General features: G+C 34.8%; 1 protein-coding gene across 7 annotated transcripts in view; it reads right to left on the bottom strand.

Annotated features, from left to right (window-relative positions):
• The window catches only part of PCNX1 (pecanex 1), a 152,425-nt gene that overhangs the window by 35,175 nt on the left and 95,136 nt on the right, over window positions 1-22,114 (bottom strand). For all 7 annotated transcript variants that reach the window (XM_032837345.1, XM_032837348.1, XM_032837346.1 and 4 more), the window contains 9 exons: window positions 20,750-20,903; window positions 18,101-18,133; window positions 15,349-15,520; window positions 14,758-14,868; window positions 12,022-12,113; window positions 4,612-4,721; window positions 3,877-3,982; window positions 2,329-2,421; window positions 1,544-1,694 (listed from right to left, as the gene is read on the bottom strand). In XM_032837345.1, the coding sequence (XP_032693236.1) occupies window positions 1,544-1,694; window positions 2,329-2,421; window positions 3,877-3,982; window positions 4,612-4,721; window positions 12,022-12,113; window positions 14,758-14,868; window positions 15,349-15,520; window positions 18,101-18,133; window positions 20,750-20,903 (1,022 nt within the window). The remainder of the gene's footprint in view (window positions 1-1,543; window positions 1,695-2,328; window positions 2,422-3,876; window positions 3,983-4,611; window positions 4,722-12,021; window positions 12,114-14,757; window positions 14,869-15,348; window positions 15,521-18,100; window positions 18,134-20,749; window positions 20,904-22,114) is intronic.

Genomic DNA, 22,114 nt, shown 5'->3' with positions numbered 1-22,114 from the left:
GTGCCAAACATTAGCCAAGTTGTGACTACAAAGGAAAAGTTCTTAAAGGAAATTATGGAGGAAGTGTTTGTGGTCTGCATAGAAGATCAAACCAGTCACATTCCCTTAAGCCAAAATAATCCAGAGCAAGGCCCTAACTCTCTTCAATGCTGTGCAGGCTGAGAAAGGTGGGGAAGCTGCAGCTGAGAAGTCTGGAGAAGCCGTCTCCGTAACAACGAAGTGCCAGGTGAAGCAGCAGGTGCTGATGGAGAAGCTGCAGCAGGTTCTGCAGAAGATCCACAGAAGATAAGTAAGGAAGGAGGCTACAGATTTTCAGTGCAGACTGAACAGCCTTCTACAGCCTTCTGCTGGAAGACGATGCCACGCGGGACTTTCATAGCTAGAGAGAAGTCAACGCCTGGCTTCAAAGCTTCAAAGGCCAGGCTGATTCTCTTGTTAGGGGCTAACACAGCTGGTGACTTTCAACTGGAAGCCAGTGCTCACTGGCCATTCCAAAAATCCTCAGGCCCTTCCGAATGATGCTAACTCTACTCTGCCTGCATACTACAGATGGATCAACAAAGCCTGGATGACAGCACATCTACACATGACATAGTTTACTGAGTATTTCAAGCCCACTGCTGAGGCCGACTGCTCAGAAAAAGAGATTCCTTTCAAAAGGATGCTCTAAGCAATTTTACTAAAAAGTCCAGGAAATTTGCTTTGAGAATGCATAGTCAAGTCTGATACAGAAAGCTTTTAAAAGCTTTAGAATTCTCTGAACAATTAATCTCCAAACAATTGAGGAATTTACTGTCATAATTCACTAACTAAAGAAAAAGTCTTGGGAAAAACCACTGGCTTATTTAATCACAGATATATAATAAATGATGACATAGGAACTTTTATTATTTCTCTAAAATGAGGAAGTATGGCATACCACAGGTCACGGAGCCAATGAACAAAGACCAACTACTTAGGACAGGAAAGAAAAGTCAGGGTTTAAAATGGACCAGATTCCTGCCTCCTTCTGAGTCAGTTTATACCTTATCCCACATCTGAAGAAGTAAAAACGATTACAAGTGTTTTAAATTTCTTTTCATCTGATCTACTCTTACACCCTTCTCTAGTAGGACATAGTGTCACTGGTGGAAACAGAAACAAAGTGCTCTCTATTTCCCCTATGCTTTGAGTTAAAAATACTTCAAACAGAAGTCTTAAGGAGAACTGGATTGCCTATATATAGAAAAGAACATTTAGGGAAAAGGTAGGGACTGGAAGAGAAGCCACAGACATGCTCAGGATTCGTCAATGAGAGGTCTGTGAAGAATAGCATAGAAAGGAAGTAATTTTATTTTGTGGAAGTTAGCATTGTGGTACTGACATTTATACTTCAACTGAAATTAAAGCATCCTGCAAAAGGTCTGACTCATCAAAACTTCATATCTAAGTATAACAAACACAAGCCAAAGTGTTACTTGATGATACTTATTTAACTGTCATCTGCTAAAGTAAAAAAAAAAAATCGTAATATTAAAAAGAGCACAGTTAACAAAATACTTACTCCGAACTTCGTACTGGTTGTACTCCACTGTCTTCAGCAGAGGGTGGGAGAAGCAGTGCCATGGCAGCTGTTTTCTAAGCTGAGGCAGCACATAATGGGTTACAAAACCCACGAAGCCGACCAATGCATACAACACATACTTGAGAGCAGGCTAAAAGCAGAATAAAATTAAGAAAATTAAAAGTGATTTTGAGATTTATAGGAACTTCTAATTTGTCAGTTCAATCTTCCAATTATTAATAGAAAATAGCTAAGTGAATTTTTGAATCTAAGAACCAAACATCTGTCAACAGTTAACACTGCTTTCTTATGTGGTTTTTCCAAAACTTGTTGCCCTATATGATCCAAAGGTACAGAAGAAGTGGTGGTATGTCACATCTGACATCAGTTATAAAGGACTGATGCTTCTGTCCTGGGCTTTCTCTCTCTAGGACCACTGGCTCTGGGGAAAACCAGCTACCACTTTGTGTGGATACTCGAGCAGCCTATGGCGAGGGCCACATGGAGAGGAACTCAGATCTCTGGCCAACGGTCAGCAAAGAACTAAGGCCTGCCTCAGCTGATGGCAGCCCCATGACTGCAGCATCATAATGCAGCCTGAACTGGGATAATCTAGCTAAGCTACAGATTCATAACCCAGAGAAACCATGAGAAAATAAATATTTGTTGTTAAAACTAAACAAACAGAAAGTCATGTATTTCAGCATTACTGACAAATATTACAGTCAAACAAAAAATGAGTCGAAACAGTTATTTTCCCCCATCCAAAGATCAAAATTCTTTACCTGCAACACTGTGAACACGGTGCTTACATGAATAGCAAAATACAGCACACCAATTACGGTGCACACTACTAGGTCAGACTGTAAACGCTCACTCTGTGGAGCAAAACAGAATTATCCAACAATTACATAAAATTTAAAAATACATATTTCTTTTATTCCCACTAACAAGGAAATAATTTTTCATTGATCCTATTCTTCTAGATAGTTTTTATATGTAATAATTGGCCATTAATTTTTTCTTTCCCAATTTCCTGATATTTTGGTTTGAAACTGCAATATCAAGGAAATGAAACTAGTTCTACGCACTGTATAACATATTAAAACAAAGCCTTTTATTTGTTTTATTTTAAAAGATTTTATTTTTAAAGTAATCTCTATACCCACTGTGGGGCTTGAACTCACAACCCTGACATAAGGAGTCCTATGTTCTACTGACTAAGCCAGCCAGATGACCCATAACAAAGTCTTTTAGAATGAAGATTACTCTGTAAATTTGATTTTTTACATATGGGAAAAGGAAATGAGGTACTTAAGTTACTATACCAGTTATAGGGGATATTCTTTTGGATAACAAAGTTATATTTTCATTGATTTTTTTTAAGATGTTGAAACTGCATGTCCTATTTTACTTACTAGATTTTGATTCTTTTAGTGGTTGTAGTAAATCAAAAATGTCTCAATATCTTGACTGGTCATCAACTGACCCACAGATTTATGCTAATTTTAAGCTACATTTAGAAATCTCTTACCACATTTAACATGAAATGTCCTTGCTAACATGGAAACTAAAATCAGAAAAAATTGTTTGAATTCTATCCTGAAGCAGTTTTGTATTTCTAAAGTTTCTGAGAATACGTGAAGAGCTCAAGTTCAGTAAAGGTAAATATTATGACTAATTCAAGACCCATATAAATGGGAGTTTTTCACAAGTAGAAATAATCTAAAGTAACTTAGAAAAAAAAAACTTTTATGCTTTGTTCCATAAAGCAGATATAAATCTATAAAATTAATTTTTCAAATAATTACTAAAAGAATACAGACAACATTGAATTTACTAAACTAGAAAACTTAAATTGCTACATTTTCTTAAATATATTAAATTAATACAGATAACAGCTCTCTTCTTCAATCTGAAAAATAAACACACATACAATTTTCGGATTGCCCTAGAGGAATAAAACACACTAAAACATTAGCTGATGATTTAAAAGGACATAGTTTTATCAACAAGAACAATAACAAAAAACAATTTATGTTAAAATATGCATCTTTCAAATCCTAGTTTAAACTGATTAGGATTAAGAATTCTATAAACAATGAAATTACTTCATTTTACCTACTCAGAAAATGAATGTTTAGCATACTTTTTACAAAGAAACAACCTTTGAGAAATGAGCATTTCTTAACAGGTTAAAATTTGACATAAAGGCAGTCAATAATATACACCTGTTCACACATTTTCCCCAATTTCGAAAGGCCTTCATTATATAAAATGATGAACTGTCTAAAATTTACATCTTTCAGGTGACTGTAAAAGCTAAAACTTACAACAGAATTTCTAAGTTTTTCAGGCAGTGGATCTTTTACTTCAGACAGAGGGTCTTCTGGATTTTTCTCTTCTGTTTTTGGAAAAATCTTGGATTGCACCAAAGAGCTTTAAATTAAATAAAGAAAAAGAAAGAAAAAGAATTAGTAAAAAATATGTTCATAACCTGATAACCTGTACTTCAAATGACAAATGAAGTTTATGATAAAAAATCAAGTGTTCCAGGGGCACCTGGGTGGTATAGTCGGTTAAGCATCCAACTCTTGGTTTCTGCTCAGGTCCTGACCTCAGGGTCCTGAGATCAAGCCCCATGTTGGGCTCCCACACTCAGCGAGGAGTCTGCTTGAGATTCTCTCTCCCTCTGCCCCTCCCACTCATGCACGTGTGCTCACTCACTCTCTCACTCTCTAAAATAAATCTTTTTAAAAAAAATCAAGCATTCCAAGTATAAACTTAGCAAATTATAATGTCTAAAGAGTTTACAATGCTATAAATAAGCATACAAAGAGCATATTTTTTACTAAAATATATTTTTAATACCTCTTAAGAGAGAAAATACAAATATTCCCAGCCAAACTGATTAGAATGATCCAAAATTAATATATTTGAAACCCAATATAGATTAAGTCAACAGCACTTTGACAAGGGAGTGGGAAAACAGATTTTGAAAGTTAAATTTGAAAGAAATGTGAACTTACTTAAACTTCTTTAATCCAATAACAATTGATTTCACTTACAAAAGTACAGATGGATCACTGCTTTGTCGGCTGAGATGATAGGATATTGCCACTAACAAGCCACAAAAAACGGAGAAAAGTACTGGAATATGCTGGCCATCCCAGGAATCCTATTGGGAAAAAAGTTTCATAGAACAATATTCATCTTTTTTATCATCTATCATATAATTCTTTTATGTCAGTATTTTAGAGGAAGATAAATTTACCAAAAACTTTTAGCCATATTACTAATTGTATTTTGTTCCAGATAAATTTAGAGTTACTACTTTTTGATGAGCTAGAATCTAACTACTAGATCATCTTCAGATTTATTTTGGTACTAAAGCTGTATTTATATGCTAAGGATAATACATTTGCTTCCGATAACATGCTGCTGTCAATTTCTTTTTATTTCAAGTGATATAAGGTTTATGGTAAACTACATTCTCCTTTTAGAAAATCAAATAACTTGGTTGATTCTACCTAATAATGGAATAGGGAAAAGGCAACACATGGTACAACACATTAGATAAAACATAAGAGACATTGCTGTGCTTTTATCCTGATACCCTTGCTCATACATAATATGCCATTATTTCACAGTCTTCCAGAAAATTGTGTAGGCATTCTGTGCTCTTGAGTAATGAACTGCATATTCTCCAAAAGAAATAATGCAAAGGCTAGCTTCCAAAGCCAACCAAACATGTGGATGTGGATATGTCATGTAATGTGTGCTCACTGCAATATTTCTGGAGTCTACTAGCATGGTGCTTGATAAAAGAGTAGATAATACTGATGAAAGGAATAGTCAGTAGTTCTTAAGTATGGCCAGTAAGTAAATAGCATTCTATTCCTTCTTCTTTCTCTGGGGTTCAAGAAGGGAAAATGAGAAGTGTAAGAATCCCAATAATAGTTTATTACATATTTTGCGTTTCTTTGCCTTTATTTTTTTTTTAAATAATGAAGTCTTCAAAATTGTTACACATCACAACATAGAGACATTTTTGTAATGGCTACATCAAAATATCATTATCATCACACTGAACACTATGTGTCAAGCCCCATTCTTAGCTCTTTGCTAAGTATTTCCTAAATTAATTATTAAGATCATCCTTGGAGATATGTACTATTACTCCCCAATTTATAGATGAGAAACTCAGGCACAAAAGGGTTCAAGTAATTTGTTCAATTAGGTGGTGGAGCCAGGAACTGAACCACCTGATGTCTGGATTTACTGAGAAGGAAGTTAAACAATACAGGAGTTTGAGAATGAAAGAGAGATAAACATAGAAGGAAAAAAGTAAAAGAGAAAATAAAATGTATGTTGGAATACCATTTGCACAGTGATAATAAGGGAAACATATCAGGCTTATGAGAGAGACAAGGAATACCATGTGTGGTTTGACATGTGCGGCGAGAGATTAAATAAAGTTAAGCCTACAACTTCCATAAAGCACGGTCCACAGATAATGCATAAAACTTGACAAAATATAAGAAGTATAAGTCAGTTACTTAGACACCAGGAGGCAAATACCAAAAGAATCAACTCAAAGAACTGAAAATGGTAACTCTTTTTTTTTTTAAGATTTTTATTTATTTATTTTGACAGAAATTACAAGTAGGCAGAGAGAGGAAGGGAAGCAGGCCCCCCGCTGAGCAGAGGGCCCGATGCGGGGCTCGATCCCAGGACCCTGGGGTCATGACCTGAGCCGAAGGCAGAGGCTTTAACCCACTGAGCCACCCAGGCGCCCCTGAAAGTGGTAACTCTAGGGAAGGGATAAAGAGGTAGGAGATGGTTGTTTCCGGTGATAAGTCCTATAGAAATATTTGATTCTTTGAAAGATATACATGTACAACTTAAGTAAACATGAAAACTAATAAAAAGATGTCCAGAACAGCTGCTTTAGAAAACTGGCAATTCCATTTCCGGGATTTACCCAAGTAAAATTAAAACATATGTGTGTTCATTGCAGCTTTATTCACACTATTCCTAAACTCCAGGGGTGCCTGGGTGGTTGAGTCTGTTAAGTTTTTGCCTTCAGCTCAGGTGGTGATCCCAGGGTCCTGGAATAGAGCTCCAAGTCTGGCTCCCTGCTCAGTGGGGAGGCCTGCCTCTCCCTTTCCCTCTGCTCCTTCCTGCTGCTTGTGCTGGCTCTCTGTGTCCATAAATAAATAAATAAAATCTTAATAAAAAAATATTCCTAAACTCTGAACAACTCAGATGTTCCCCTCAAGGACAGCAGAGAAGCTGACGTACGCATACAACGGGAGTAGGAACGATCTACAACTAAATGGGGTATTTTCCTGCAATTCGAATCTCGAAACATTATATTGAACAAGATACATCAGTTACAAAAGAGGCATGATTCTATTTATATGAAGTTCAAGAACCCCAAATGGTAAAAGTGGTTGGGGCGGGGGGGGGGGACTGAAAAAAGGAACATGAGGGAAATTTCTTGTGGTAATGGAACTACATTTTGAGAAGGATATGTATTACCCAGGTATATGCATTTGTTAAAACTTCTCAAATTTGTGATTAAGTTACATGGATTTCACTTCATATAAATTTTTCCTCAATTAAAACAAAACAAGGGTTTGGAGAAAACTAAAGATTACTGCCTTTATCTGACAAAAGTTTGACACTACTTTTTATTGCTCTCAGACAAAGGAAAAGCATTCTAAATTGATCTCAAAATCACATACTTAGATCAATAATTTATAATGATCACATACTCAAAATAACTCAGGAATATTTAAAAGTATTAACTACAACCTTTATTGAATCACTAACCAAAAAGTAAAAGCAAAACAAACCCAACCAGCTCTGAGTTTTCAGTGAACTCTGATTCAGAAGTGGGAGAAAATTTAGTAACTATAAAAAACAAAAGGGAAGTGAACCTACTTCAAAAGATTAAAAGATGGGTCTGGTTCTACCCACTGTAGTGGGTTTGAACATTTTCTCTTTACTCTGTAATGGCCCAAATTCTAGCAATCTCTTAAATATATGAAAACATTAGAAAGTATACACACATTACTAGAATGCATTGAAGTTATTTAAAAAAAAATTTAGCTTTTAATGAGCCAGCAAGGTCAAGGAAAAATGAAAGAGTAAACACAAGGAAAGCAGAAATCAAGAAATAATAAATGTAAAAGTCTGTATTAGTAAACAGATTAAAAAAAAAACAAACATTCCTAATGGTATGTAATAATGTCTCCCAATGCATCTAGCTGCCCAGAAGTAACTACAGTTATTAATGTCTTGCATAGTCTTCCAGCATTATTCTATGTATATACAAGCCATTGGAGGTATTTCAGAAACAAAAACAAAAGCAAAAGCACAAAGGAAACATCCATTTTGGGGAATTATTACCTTCCTTTTTATTAAAACACACACACACGAAAATGTGATACATATATATGTGTGTGTATACACACACACACACACACACACACACACCCCACAGGAGTATTACTCAACCTTAAAAAGGAAGGAAATCTTGTCATTTGTAACAACATGGATGAAACTGGATGGCATTTTGCTAACTGAAGTAAGCTGGACAAAAGACAAGCAATGAGTAGTATCACATATACATGAATTTTTTTTTTAAAGGAAAAAAGTTGAATTCATAGAAACAGGAATAGAAAAGTAGCTTCCAGGAACTGGGAGGTGTGGGAAATAGGGAAAGGTTGGTAAAAGAGATAAGAATATAAACTTTCAATTAAGGTCTAGCTGGGGGGTGTGAGAAATGAAGACAGCATTGCTTATTTGAAAGCTGCTAGGAGAAATACATTAAAAGTTCTCATCAGATACAAACTCAAAAAACTTTGTAACTGTGTGCTGAACAATGCTGACTTATTGTGATCATTTCACAATACATATAAATATCAAATTATGTTGTGCATCTGAAACTAATAATATGTCAAATTATACTCAATTAAAATTTTAAATAAACTTAAAAGTTTTTTTAAAAGGATGAATAAGGTCTGAGGATCTAACGTGTAACATAATGGTTATGGCTGATGACACTGTACTGTATAACTGAAATTTGCTCAAAGAGTAGAACTTAAATGCTCTCACCAAAACAAAACAAAAGAAAATGTGAGGTGATAAATGTATTAACTTGATGAGGAGAAGAATCCTTTCACAGTGAATCAAATCATCACATATACTTTTAATATCTTATCATTTTGTTGATTATACTTCAATAAATCTTGGAAAAAAACACATTTTGTCTTGAAAATCATTCCACATTAGCACATAAAAATGTTCTAAATCTGTAGATTTATTGTAATGGGTGATATCAAAAACTAAAATAGTGTAATGGAACACCATAACCAACAAAAGAGGAAAATAACCTATCTTCCTGCCTGCCTTAGGATACAAGGTTCTGTTTGGCAGTTTTATAACTGCTGTTCTGCTACTAGATAATTAGAGTTAAACAGCCCTTTGTACACGGGGCTAGAAAACTTATTGCATGGTTAACATCTATGATTTCAACTTCCAAATAATCTCTCAATTTCCAAAACATGACTTCTGTAAGCTAGGATGGTTTACAGGTGGTGAACTTGGAAGAAACTTGCACTTGGATCTCCTTGCTTCCAATTTCCTCCTGGACTTAGCTCCATCAAGTATCTCCCTCTCTACTGGATTTCCTGCTCTTCTTTTAGATCCAATCAAGTATCAAATCTTTTTTTTTTTTTTTAAGATTTTTTATTTATTTATTTGACAGACAGAGATCACAGGTAGGCAAAGAGGCAGGCAGAGAGAGAGAGGAGGAAGCAGGCTCCCCGCCGAGCAGAGAGCCCAATACGGGGCTCGATCCCAGGACCCCGAGATCATGACCTGAGCTGAAGGCAGAGGCTTTAACCCACTGAGCCACCCAGGCGCCCTAGTATCAAATCTTTTTAAAAAATAAAAACCTGAAAACAATCCCCATTGTGTACATGTTTAGAAAGCTTATCTTATATTTCCTTAATATTTATTCAAACCCAGCCTTAAATTAATCTAGCTTCCTCAGCCAAAACACCAGAAAGCTGTTTTGTTGAAGTCACCAATAACCTGTTAACCGCCAAATTCAATAAAAAGTTTTTTCAGACAATCCTGCCTCTGAAATTTCCTTTGTGAGACTCTGTTCTATCCATCACTTAAATACTTGTATTTCCCAGCGATCTACCTGTAACCATTTCCTCTTGTCAGTCCAGGTTAGTAGTCTTTTACTTACACTTTCATTTAGTTGATGAATCCTAAATCTTTTAATCATTACCTCAAGCCTTTCTACATATAACTACCTAGTATGCATCTCTGGATACCCCATAAAATCCTCAAATGAGGGGCACCTGGGTGGCTCAGTGAGTTAAACCCTCTGCCTTCGGCTCGGGTCATGATCTCAGGGTCCTGGGATCTGAGTCCCGCATCAGGCTCTCTGCTTTGTGGAAAGCCTGCTTCCCCCTCTCTCTCTGTCTGCCTCTCTGCCTGCTTGTGATCTCTGTCAAATAAATAAATAAAATCTTAAAAAAAAATCATCAAATGAATGTATCCGTCTGTAAACAACCACCCTCTTCACTGATCTCAAAGACTTCCAATCAGAGGCACTAGTATCACTATTTAACCAGCTGTTCAAGGCAGAGTCTACCTAGAAGTCATGCTGGACCATCTTCTGGCTTTTCTCTCTTTATCCATAGAGTCCCCAAATATTTTCACTGAACCCAATTTTAGCTAGGTCCCTCATAATTTCAAGATTGTAATACAACTCATTCCACTGCTGATCCTTCCCACCTATATTTCAATGTCCTTTCACACCAGAGACCAAGTAGTCTTTCTGAAACACACACTGATCATTTCTTTACCTTACCTCAAATATTCCAAAGGTCTTTAAAAAAAGAATATTATGATGGTTTTCCATCTCCACCCAATACGCTCAGGGTGAGGTATTTCATAATCTAGCCACTGCTTATCTTTGCAGCCTTACTGAAGGCCATCTTTCCTCATGCACCCAAGCCTCCAGCAATTCCAAATTAGTGGCTGTTTCCTATATGCACATTATCTTGACAACTCCATGGCTCTCCATCCCTTGTTTCAACTAGCTGATTTCTATTTGTCTGTCAAATACTGGTTAAAAAGCTACCCCTTGGAAACTTATCTTTACTCCCTCTTGGCTAAATAAGGTGATGACTTATATACCTGTACCACTCCATTTTCACAGCCTTCATCATCCTCTGCTGAAAGTGCTGGCTGACTTATTTAATCACAGCTAACAGACAAGCAACTTAAAAGCAGGAAATAGTGTTTAGCACAGTCCTGGGAACACAGCAAACACTCCCTAAATGTTACTGAATAAATGATGCAAAAGAGGATGCTGTAAGCCACTTCTCTTAGTCCTTTCAACCCTATCATTCTCTGACTGTCTTGCATTAATGATAAAAATAGGGCGGCTGGGTGGCTCAGTCATTAAACGTCTGCGTTCGGCTCAGGTCATGATCTCAGGGTCCTGGGGTTGAGGCCCACATAGGGTACCCGGCTCAGGAAGCCTGCTTCTCCCTCTGCCCCTCCCCTGGTTGTGTTCCCTCTCTCTCCGTATCTCTCTCAGTTAAATAAATAAATAAAATCCTTAAAAAATAGTAATAAAAAATAAAAATAATAATAATAGGCGCTAAGAGTTGTTCGCAAGAAATTTAAAATTTTTATGTTTACAACTTGGTGGCAATCTTTTTAACATGGAGTGAATTAAGGCTCATCCAGATCCTTCTAAGCCAATAACAACATTAGATTTCAGTGCATTAATTTTTACTAGAATGTATCTTAAATTGCAGTCCTTGCACTTGTATTCACACGTCTTAAGATATCTTGATGTGGGGGCGCCTGGGTGGCTCAGTGGGTTAAAGCCTCTGCCTTTGGCTCGGGTCATGATCTCAGAGTGCTGGGATTGAGCCCCGCATCGGGCTCTCTGTTCAGCGGGGAGCCTGCTTCCCCCTCTACCTCTGCCTGCTGCTCTGCCTACTTGCGACCTCTCTCCCTGTGTCAAATAAATAAATAAAATCTTTAAAAAAAAAAAAAAAGATATCTTGATGTGAATAGCAGTTATACATATCCTTAAGTAAAAATCTAAGATTAATTTCATATTCTATTACTACCATGACCACCTCTACCCCAGACAACCTTTTTTAATAATCTGTTTCTAATATTAACCTATGATTACTACTACATGGAAAAGGATTTACTTTTAATAATGGCTAACCATGAAACTGCTTTTAAATTCAAAGTAAATGAGAATGATAATAATGTTCAGTACACAAAGATCATGGAAATCAGTGCTAAAATGGCTACAGGGAGAATGCGGGAATGGGAGCTTAAATCATTATTAGTCAATTTAAAACAATCTTCATATAGAAAAATAGCCTTAAAGACAAAACTGTACCATAATGTACTGTTACCTTTAAAGCGCCATAACACAATCCGTACAGTAAGGCAACTGCCACAATGCTGCAGATAAAACTGTAAAGTGCTGCAAGCAAGCTTGTAGTGGCTGGACAGGAAAAGGGGGGAAAAAATAATATTTTATATACATTTATGGAAAAAACACATCTTAAAAGTATTTAAAATGCTATAATATTAACTACAATGAAATATGTACTCATTTGACTTTAAAAAATTCAGTTATGTCAAATTCAGTTACATCATCCTGTCCTTTGAAAAGATTCTGAAATGACAAAGGTTCGCTACCCACAATTTTTGACGAAAGACAAAATATATGCACCTTGTAAGTAATGAACATTTATACATAGCAGAAAAACCTGTATCTATATTATGCTTTGAGACTGCACCTTCTTATTACGGGAAAATGAAGCTGGCAGAGACCTGAGAGATGTGTTACGTACTCATCAAAAGACGCTGGGCTCTGTAAACAGAACCTACATTACCCAAAGAAGTAAATTTCTATTACCATGTGTCAATTAATTCTCACAAAGTACAGATCTAATTACTAACAACAACAAAAAAATAGATCCACCTCAAAACTTGACAGCTACAAACAAAAGAATCAAACTGTAACATTTTCTTAGACCACACACAAAAATATGCTCAAGATGGATTAAAAATTTACAATATAAGACATGAAACCATAAAACTTTTAAAAGAAAACACAGACAGTAATGCCTTAGACATCAGCCTTAGCAATATTTTCCTGGATCTGTCTCCTCAAGCAAAGGAAACAAAAGCAAAAAAAACAATCGGGACTACATCAAACTCAAAAAGCTTTTGCAGAGTGCAGGAAACTAAGAACAAAACAAAAAGGCAACCTACTGAATGGAAGAAGGTATCTGCAAATGACACATCCGATAAAGGGTTAACATCCAAAATATCTAAAAAAAACTCATATGCCTCAACATGGGCAAAAACCATAAGTAAGCTGATAAGATGTACAGAAGACCTTAAAAGACATTTTTCTAAAGAAGGTATATAGATGGCCAAAAGACATTCAACATCACTGATCATCAAGGAAATGCAAATCAAAACCACGATCAGGTATCAGCTCATACCAGCGTGGCTACCATCAAAAAGACAAGGAGTAACAAGTGTTGGCAAGGATGTGGAGAAAAGGGAACACTCATACAACCTGTTCATGGGAATGTAAATTGGTGCAGCCTCTAAGGAAAATAGTATGGAAGTTCTTCAAAAAAATTAAAAATGGAACTACCATATGATCCAGTTAATTCCATTTCTGGTTATTTACGCAAAAAGAATGAAAACACTAATTCAAAAAGATACATGCACTCCTATGTTTATCGCAGCATTATTTGTAATGGTCAAGACATGGAAGCAAGGTAAGTGTCCATCAAAAGATGAAGAGATAAAGACTCAGCCACAAACAAGACTGAAATACTGCCACTTGCAGCAACATGGATGGACCGACAGGGCATTAACCTAAGTGAAATAGGTCAGACAAAAAAAGACAAATACCATATGATTTCACTCACATGTAGAATCTAAAAAACAAAAACAGAAACAGACACACAAACATGTAACAAACTGGTGGCTGAGAACCGGGGCGGGGCTGGCAAGATAGGTGAAAGGGATAAAGAGACAAACTTCCAGTTATAAAATAAATAAATCACAGAATGTAAAGTATAACATAGGGAATACAGTCAGTAATACTGTAATAACTTTGAAGAGTGACAGATGATAACTACACCTACAGGGGTAAGCATTTTTTTAATGTATGAAATTACTGAATCGCTATGTCATATACCTGAAACTAATATAATACTGTATGCCAACATCAACTACACTTCAATAAAAGATAAAAAAAAATTTTTTAATTCTATTCTTACAAGTGGGAAAAAAGCAGATTCAATGGGATTACTAATAATAAGGACTAGGGGACAGCTAAAACAACTCTCCTTTATTTTTAAAATATGGATAACAGATTCTGTTCATAGTAATTTTATATGATAACCATGAAAAAAAACCTACAGGAAAAAATCTTCTTTAGGAGGTTTTAAAAAACTAGTATCTTGCACAAGTTTTTAACAATATATGATGAAGCTCACTATTATAAATTACCTACCCTAAGTACCCTCCGTCCCTAAATACTGAAAAGTCTTCTACCCATTAAGCTATGCTAAATTTAGACCAGCCCAGTCTTCATTCATTCCCCTTCAAAACTTTTCAAAACACAGAGATACTTCTAAAAATCTTATTTAGGATAATACTTTTACTAAAAGCATCTGGTTTTGGTGTTTCCATTCTAAAGAAATAACAGTGCTCTGAAACCACATTCAGAGACATATCAAATACACATACTAGTTCAAAATCCAAATATAATGCTACGTATCAGGGGTCAATCTATTTGGGATATATAACATTTGTAAATATTTCATAAGTCTATGAAGACACCATCTAAACTCACTACAACTTTTAGTTTTAGGCAACAGTACTTGATCATTTCTTATAAAGTAACTCCATTATTCCTGGATCTTTCAATAAAAGTGGCAGACTTGACTACTTCTTCCTATCTACAAAGTAATTCCTGCTCAGTCTTTAATTATTAAATAATTTCCTTTTTCTTTCTAATTTCAATTCTACTGTTAAGGTATTTTAATGTTACTTTATTACTTAATAATCTGTAAAAGTAATACTAGAATCTGTAATTTTTAAAAGGAACTACTCACCATTACCACCAAAGATATGAATATCCAATTGCTCACAAAGGTACATTACAAATGTATTCACCTGAGGCAGGAGACCAATGAAAAATACTATTGGGAAACAGAGTGTAAACACTACAGAAGAAAAGAAAGGCATATTAAAAACATTTACACAACATCTATCCTTTTGTTCATTTTAAGATCATATGTGATAAAAAAAAATCCAAAATGAATATAAACTGGTAAGCAATTTTTTAAAAAAACATCTTAAATTATTTCTATGTAATTGCTTGGGTATTAAATAATTTTTTCAATGATAAAGAATAGCTTTTAAAATTACATCAATCATTTTCACATAATAGTTATCTGAGATACAGAATCCAAAGGAAAATTTCCATCACATCTGCTTTGAGAACAGAAGAATTACTATAATATTTATTCATCATTAACTTTTTTCATTCAAATAGTTTTGTTCCTCACTGAGAGGATTACAATAAATAGCAAAGTAAGCCTATTAAAACCATTTTTAACTATATAATTGATCTATTTATTAGGGAACTATTTGTGTACAAATAAATTAACGTAAAGATCTGAAACACTTCAAAGATGACTCACCTATAACTAAATCCCTGGCTGATATAAACACCAGTGGATTAGTGAAAGTTATTCCATATAATTTGAACTTGGTTGTAGTAAGGTTTCTGCTACCATAATCCAAGAGCCAAATAAGACCACAACACAAACAGAAATAAACTGGTCTACTGTAGGCAATGATACGATTATGGCCCTGAAAATATTTAAAAAAGAAAGTCAGGTTAGTTGATTTTAAGACTCACAACTAGCTACTGAGTTCTTTGATAGCTTATATTCTAAGGATTCAAAAATGTATCTATGTGGAAGCCAAGCTGCTAACTGTGGCAGAAGGAAATCACAAATATGGGAAGGAATAAGAACAGACTGAACCCTGTGACCCTGGCCTGACGTTAGAGGTATCAATATGAACTTTTCATTTTTAATACACACACAAATTGATAGAGGATGTGTGTACACACGTATGCACGCACATATGTATATACACAAATATATTTCCTAGCTTTAGCCATTGAGAGGACCTAGGAGCAACAACATTCTAGAATAAAGATTACTAGCCTCAAGATCTTAGTTTATAAGTAACACTACTGACTAAAAAAACTCAGGCCTTCACAGAGAAAAGGCTGGTTTTGGCCTAGGGTAGGGAAAGTATATATAGATGAGCCTGGAATGTACTATTGTGAAAAGGAACGAAGTACTTAAAAGACTGATAAGGATATGGCAAAAGGACAGAGAGGGCAGCTTGGTGGGCTCCCAGTGGCCAAATCAGAGATAATTCGTGCCTGAAAATAAACATTAGTAATATTATAGTCCACTGAATAAAATATGAATCCATACCAATACAAATAAGTAAATACAGAAAGAAAAGTTCTTCCGTACAGTTAGAAGTCAACTAACAAATGTGGAAGGAATGATGAACTAGAAAACCAACTATTTGGCAACCATCAAATGATAACTGATTCAGGCAAGTAATATCCATAGATTTTTACTGAAAACAAGTAGGTGGAAGTTTACAGGGCAAGGGGACATATATGAAATCCCCAAATAGCTCCCTACCAGACACTTACTAACTCCAGGAGAAATATGGTAACATTACAATAATTAGTGGTTCTCAAGGGAGTGGGAGGGAATTTTGCCCCCTAGAGGACAATTGGCAATGTCTAAAGACATGCTGGTTGTCACAACTCAGGAGTGTGCTACTGGCATCTAGTGGATGGAGGTCAGAGATAATGTTAAACATCCTATAATGTATGGGACAGCATCCCTTCTCACATAGATTCTCAACAAAGAAGTGTCCAGCCTCAAACGTTAATACTGCGGAGTTTGAAAAACCCTGCAGATACTACCCTCAGCCAAAAATGAAAGTTAACATCACCAATAAAAGGATGAATCAACATCACATGCTTCCTGAAATGACACACTGAGAAAAACACACCACTTTCATAATTTTCCTTCCAAAAAAGCATATCCTGTATCTAATCAAGAAGAAAACATCAGACAAACTCAAATTAAGGGATGGTCTACAAAATAAATGCCATGTACCCATCAAAAGTGTCAATATTGTGAAAGACACATAGGGAGGAACTGCTCCAGATTAAAGGAGGCTAAAAATAGTAAACGCATAATCCAACTGAGTCAACAGGAAATGCCTGAGTAAGATCTGCAGATTAGAAAATAGTATTCTATCAATGTTCAATGTCCTCTGATTTTAATAATTATATTGAAATTGTAAAGGAATGCCTCTGTTTCTAGGAAAATACATGGGTGTATTTAGAGGTAAAGGGGCACTGTGTTTACAATCCACTCTCAGAAAAGCGTGTGTGGAATGGACAGGGTGGGGCAGGGGTGGTGGAAAAAACTAGGAAGGGAATAGGCAAATATGGTAAATGTTCACACAGGGATCTGGGTGAATGGCATCAAGAATTCTTTGCGCAAGCCTTGCGACTTTTCAAATTATGTCAAAATTTGAAGTTTAAAATTTGAAGTAAAAAAAAAAAGCTGCCATATATCATACACTTCAAAAGCATTCAAAAGCATATTAAACAATCAGTTGAAAGAAAATAATTTGCTTCCATGTTCTGTTTTGCTCATCCACAGTCACTATTAAGTATTCCAGTGTATGCGTAATTATATTCAAGAAAGAAGGCATCATCATAAACTGTTTTTGGAGTCTGTTTTTGCACTATTTTAAAGAGAATGCCCTTTAGTCTATTAAATAAATACTCTATGTTGAGTTCTAAAATTGGATCACACTTCATAAAAAATACCATTAGCAGCTAATACTCTTTCCAAAGTCACAAAGTGAATAATAAGGTTTTTAATCTCTTTAGTGTCCACAGGTCTAAACACGAGATCAATTTATTCCTTCTTTATTCTTGCTCTTAATGATTACCTAAGCAAGAGAATGTACAGTTCTCCTTACTTCAAAATTCTGTTTTTCAATACTTAGTCATGATTTATTCTTCAAACTTTGTTAAATTTAAGTTATTAAATAACTATGAGTTTATATGAACCATGTCTACTTCATTGGTAACCTCCTCTTGAAACAGGCTGTCAAAAAATGAATTATTATGCTCATTTTCAACTGAGACTTAGATTCCACAATTAGAATGCCATTTTATTTCACACTAATAAATCACCTCTCTTTCTAGTAGAGAGTCAAAACTTAGATGAGAAAATAATAACATAAATCTTAATTCAATCTGACATATGACCAAAAGAAGGTTTCGATGAATGTTAGAGAATTATAAGTTACAGGCATATTAGAGTGACTTACATGTCTGGGAGAAGAAGAATCTGGTTGAACACTCTAAAAATGAAACAAAAGACAGATTATCCTACTGAGGTCCTGGTAACTTTATAAGCAACTTTCAAAATGCCGGAAATAATTTCAAGTAAAATAATTCCATAGCTAAGAAGTGACCTACATTAAACTTGCTGAAATAACAGAAGATGAAACTCCAGATACTGGTGTCACTGTGTTATCAAAGAGATCTCAAATCTTTCCTGACTCTTAAGTTTACTATGATTAATTAAAAATTTGCAAATAGCTTAACCCTTCTGAAATCGTATATGGTAGGTAGTCTATCTTACTCCTTGGCTCATTACTACATATAAGTATAGTTGAAGTAGGATGCTTTCTTATATGATACCATTCCATTCAGGATATGCACAAAATATGGGTTAGTTTATAAGAAGAATTCTAGTTCAGCTCACAAATTCCAAGGCTTACTAAATAACTCAATAGTATTTGTATTAAACTTATTATCTGAATTTTCACATCAAAATCTTCAAGTTAAGCTGTCTCCCTGTAAGAGATTTTATCAACTTTCTTTAAAAGCATTCAAAAGGTATTTTGTAGCCACTTCCCAAATGATGACTTTTCTCCCAAGTTCCAGCTCATTTCTAACAGCATACCAAACAATTTCATTAGGATGGTCTATGACCACCCTACAAGTCTATGATGGACCAGCTCAGTGAGTCTGGCATGTGACCCTTGGCTGGATAAGACCAGGTAAGCTCTAAACTCAATTCCAACATCTGGCCTCTAAAAACTTCTGGTCCAGTCCTTCTTCTGTTAATGGTATTACCATTCTTCTAGTCAACTAGATTTTTTTAAATCTAAAAAAGAAATTTTGAATTTCAGTCATCTTTCACCTTTCAGTTTCTAACCAGATTAGCCTAAGTGGACAAAACTAACGGGACAAGAGACTGAAGCAAAGGAATGAATTTAAATAGTTTATGGTAATAAAAGAGATGGATTATAGTGGTTGGAATAGAAAGAATGAAAGCTAGAAATTTTGACAAAGAATCACCAAATTTAATCAAAGGGACCTATTATTATTATAAGAAATACAAATATATAAATATATATTTATATATATAACTATAATTATTATTTGTTATTGGGGTCGAGAAGTAAGGAACAGAGAGGCTTTAGGATTTTGAGTCAATATACTACTGTCAAAAGCAAAGGAACTAGGAAAGAAAAATATTTATCAGAAGATGACGATGTGCTATTTTTAAAATGTGCCAAACTGCCTGTTAGGTACATAGGACTAAAGCTTGCGAGAAAAATGAAGACTTTGAGATATAAATCTGGACATGATTCATACATAGGGGCAACTAATAAAGTAATAAAAGAGGGTGACTTCATTGGCAAGGAGTTGCAAGCTGAAAAGAGGGCCAAAAAAAAAACCCTAAAAAATTCTTATAAACTAAGAAGTTGTCCAAAGACCAAAGAGGCATCAACAAAGGAAATTAAAAAGTTATCTGAAAAGTAGGAAAATCATCAGCATAGCATAAAGGCAGATCAAAAATGAGGATTGTATAAAAAGAGAAGACAGTATTCATAGGTACTAAATGATACAGCACTCACAAAGAATGAAAAATGAAATAGGACACAGATTTGGCTATTGGAGATTATTAGCCCATAAAGACTATAATTTCAGTACTGCAATGAGGAAAAAAGCATGGATGGGTCTTGAAGAAATGGAGTTGACACAAGTAGTTTTTCTGGATGTGTCTCTATAAACAGAGAAAGGACAGCTAATAGTACGAAAAGAACTAAGCAAATAGTTTTCAGGATAGGGGAGAGTTCTGCATGTTAGCATATACTGGGCAAATAACCAATACAGGCAAGGGTTTTTACTAGCGCAGAAGAAAAAGGAAACAGTCAACATTAACAGTCCATATTGATTTTGCATGGAAGGTGAAAAATTAGGTATTTGATTTTTTCCCTTTGTAGAAAGCTTAAAATTAATAACATTTGGCTACTGTTTAAATAGCAAAGGGATATCCATCTTCTGCTTTCAGTGTCCCCAAGAACATATATACTAGCCTTGCCATTACTATATCTAACCAATGATTGATTTTAATAAATTTAATCTACAGAATAGAAGGCTTAAAATATGGGAGTGGGAAAGATGATGTTCATATTTTTTAAACAAATTTCAAGAATGCTGGGGTGCCTGGGTGGCTCAGTCGGTTAAGTGGCTGCGTTAGGCTCAGTTCATGATCCCAGGGTCATGGGATCTAGCCCTGCATCAGGCTCCTTGCTCAGTGGGGAGCCTGCTTCTCCCCTGACTGCCGTTCCCCCTGCTTGCGCTTGCTCTCTCTGTGTCAAACAAGTGGAATCTTTAAAAAAATAAAATAAAAATTTCAAGCATGTTAATTCTCATTTTTAATAAATGCCCAAATATTTTAATACCAGCCCCCCAAAATAGTTCTTAGGAAGCTTCATTTACATATCCTTATTTTTTAAAGTTTTTATGTCCCCTTTGTTCCCTAGCCAATCTAATATAAACATCTAGGGAAAATAAATCTAAAAATTAACAGCTTACTATAATGCAACGAATTATACAAAACATCTGCTTTTTAACACAAATATTATTCCCTATTCTGAAAAGAAGAGTGATGCTGGTACCTTAAGTAGTGAGTATTGACAGCTGGCTATCACTAGGCAGAACTGGAAGACCCAGATATCTCTGAAGAAGCCTTGTATGAGAAGAATAGATCCCAAAAAAGCCACAAGAATAGCCAGGATGACAGCTAACACATTTTCCAGAATTTCACGATTTCTGTAGACAGAAAAATTTACAAATAAGTATATCATCAATATAAGAAACGAGAGTGAAAAAAGGGAAGACATCATGAGGAAGTTCATACTATGCTTGCTGACATGCTTTTCTTGTACTGGTTTTGAATAAGGTTTTAGCACATACTGAAAAAGAAACTAGTTTATATTTAAAATTAACAAAAAACCTTATGTGGAGATAAAGCGTGCTATAGTAAGTGAAGTTCTAATTAAAGACATAATATTAGTTTTAATTTCTGTTTCAAAAGTTTACTCTTAACATCTGCTTTTTTGTAACATTTGTTGCATAATAACTAAGAAACCAACTTGAAAAGGACATATGCAAAGAAACACGTTTAAAAAACAAAATCTCAAGTTTCTAGAAAATTAAAATGAGAAGTTATTTTATATGACAAAGTTTGTAACCAAATTTTGATAACAAGTGATTTCATTTTCCGCATCTTGAAACCATCTGAAATAACGTCAAAACTAATTCACTAGAATTACTTAAATATAGGCTATTGCATATATTGAAAATGAAGGCAGTAATAAAAAACCATCAGTGTTGTCTCTATCAAAGCTGCTGAGACAGTTCTGTATTTTATTAAACTGAGTAAATTAAACAATGTGATGACCCATATACCAATGAAGATGATTTTTTGTCATACCAAAAAATAAGAATCTATCTCATTACTTCTTGGGGAAATTTTATTCATAAAATGCTGGATACTTGCTAAAAGTCTTGTTTTTAAAAAACATTTACCAACATGGAAACATGCTCAGTGTATGTGCTATATAAAGAAAGCAGGGCATAAAACGGTATGCATAGGAAGATTAAATTTGTTATTTAGAAGCATACACACATAGGTTAAAAAAAGACAATATATCAAAATGATACTACTACTAATGTTCTCTCTGGGTAGAAGAATTATGGTTGGCCTCTTCTTATCTTAAAAATCTTCCTATACATTTTTAAATTTTCTAGACTAGGTAAAGAATTATTTTCACAATTCATAACTTGTTTTTTTAAAAATTTTAAACTTTTTAAATTAAGTTGTTGTTTTTTATTAACTTGCTTTTTATTAACTTGCTTTTTCATTAAGTCAATGCCATCTTCATAATCATCAATTGACCTAATTCACAAACATCTGTGTACTAATTCATTTTATAGTCTTCTTGGATGAAAACAAGTTCAACAGTACTTTCAAACCAATA

Source organism: Lontra canadensis, unplaced genomic scaffold (genome assembly GCF_010015895.1).
Source record: "Lontra canadensis isolate GAN:19392208 unplaced genomic scaffold, GSC_riverotter_1.0 scaffold98, whole genome shotgun sequence".
Classification (NCBI taxonomy): Eukaryota; Metazoa; Chordata; class Mammalia; order Carnivora; family Mustelidae; genus Lontra; species Lontra canadensis.
This window is presented reverse-complemented; position numbering and strand designations above follow the sequence as displayed.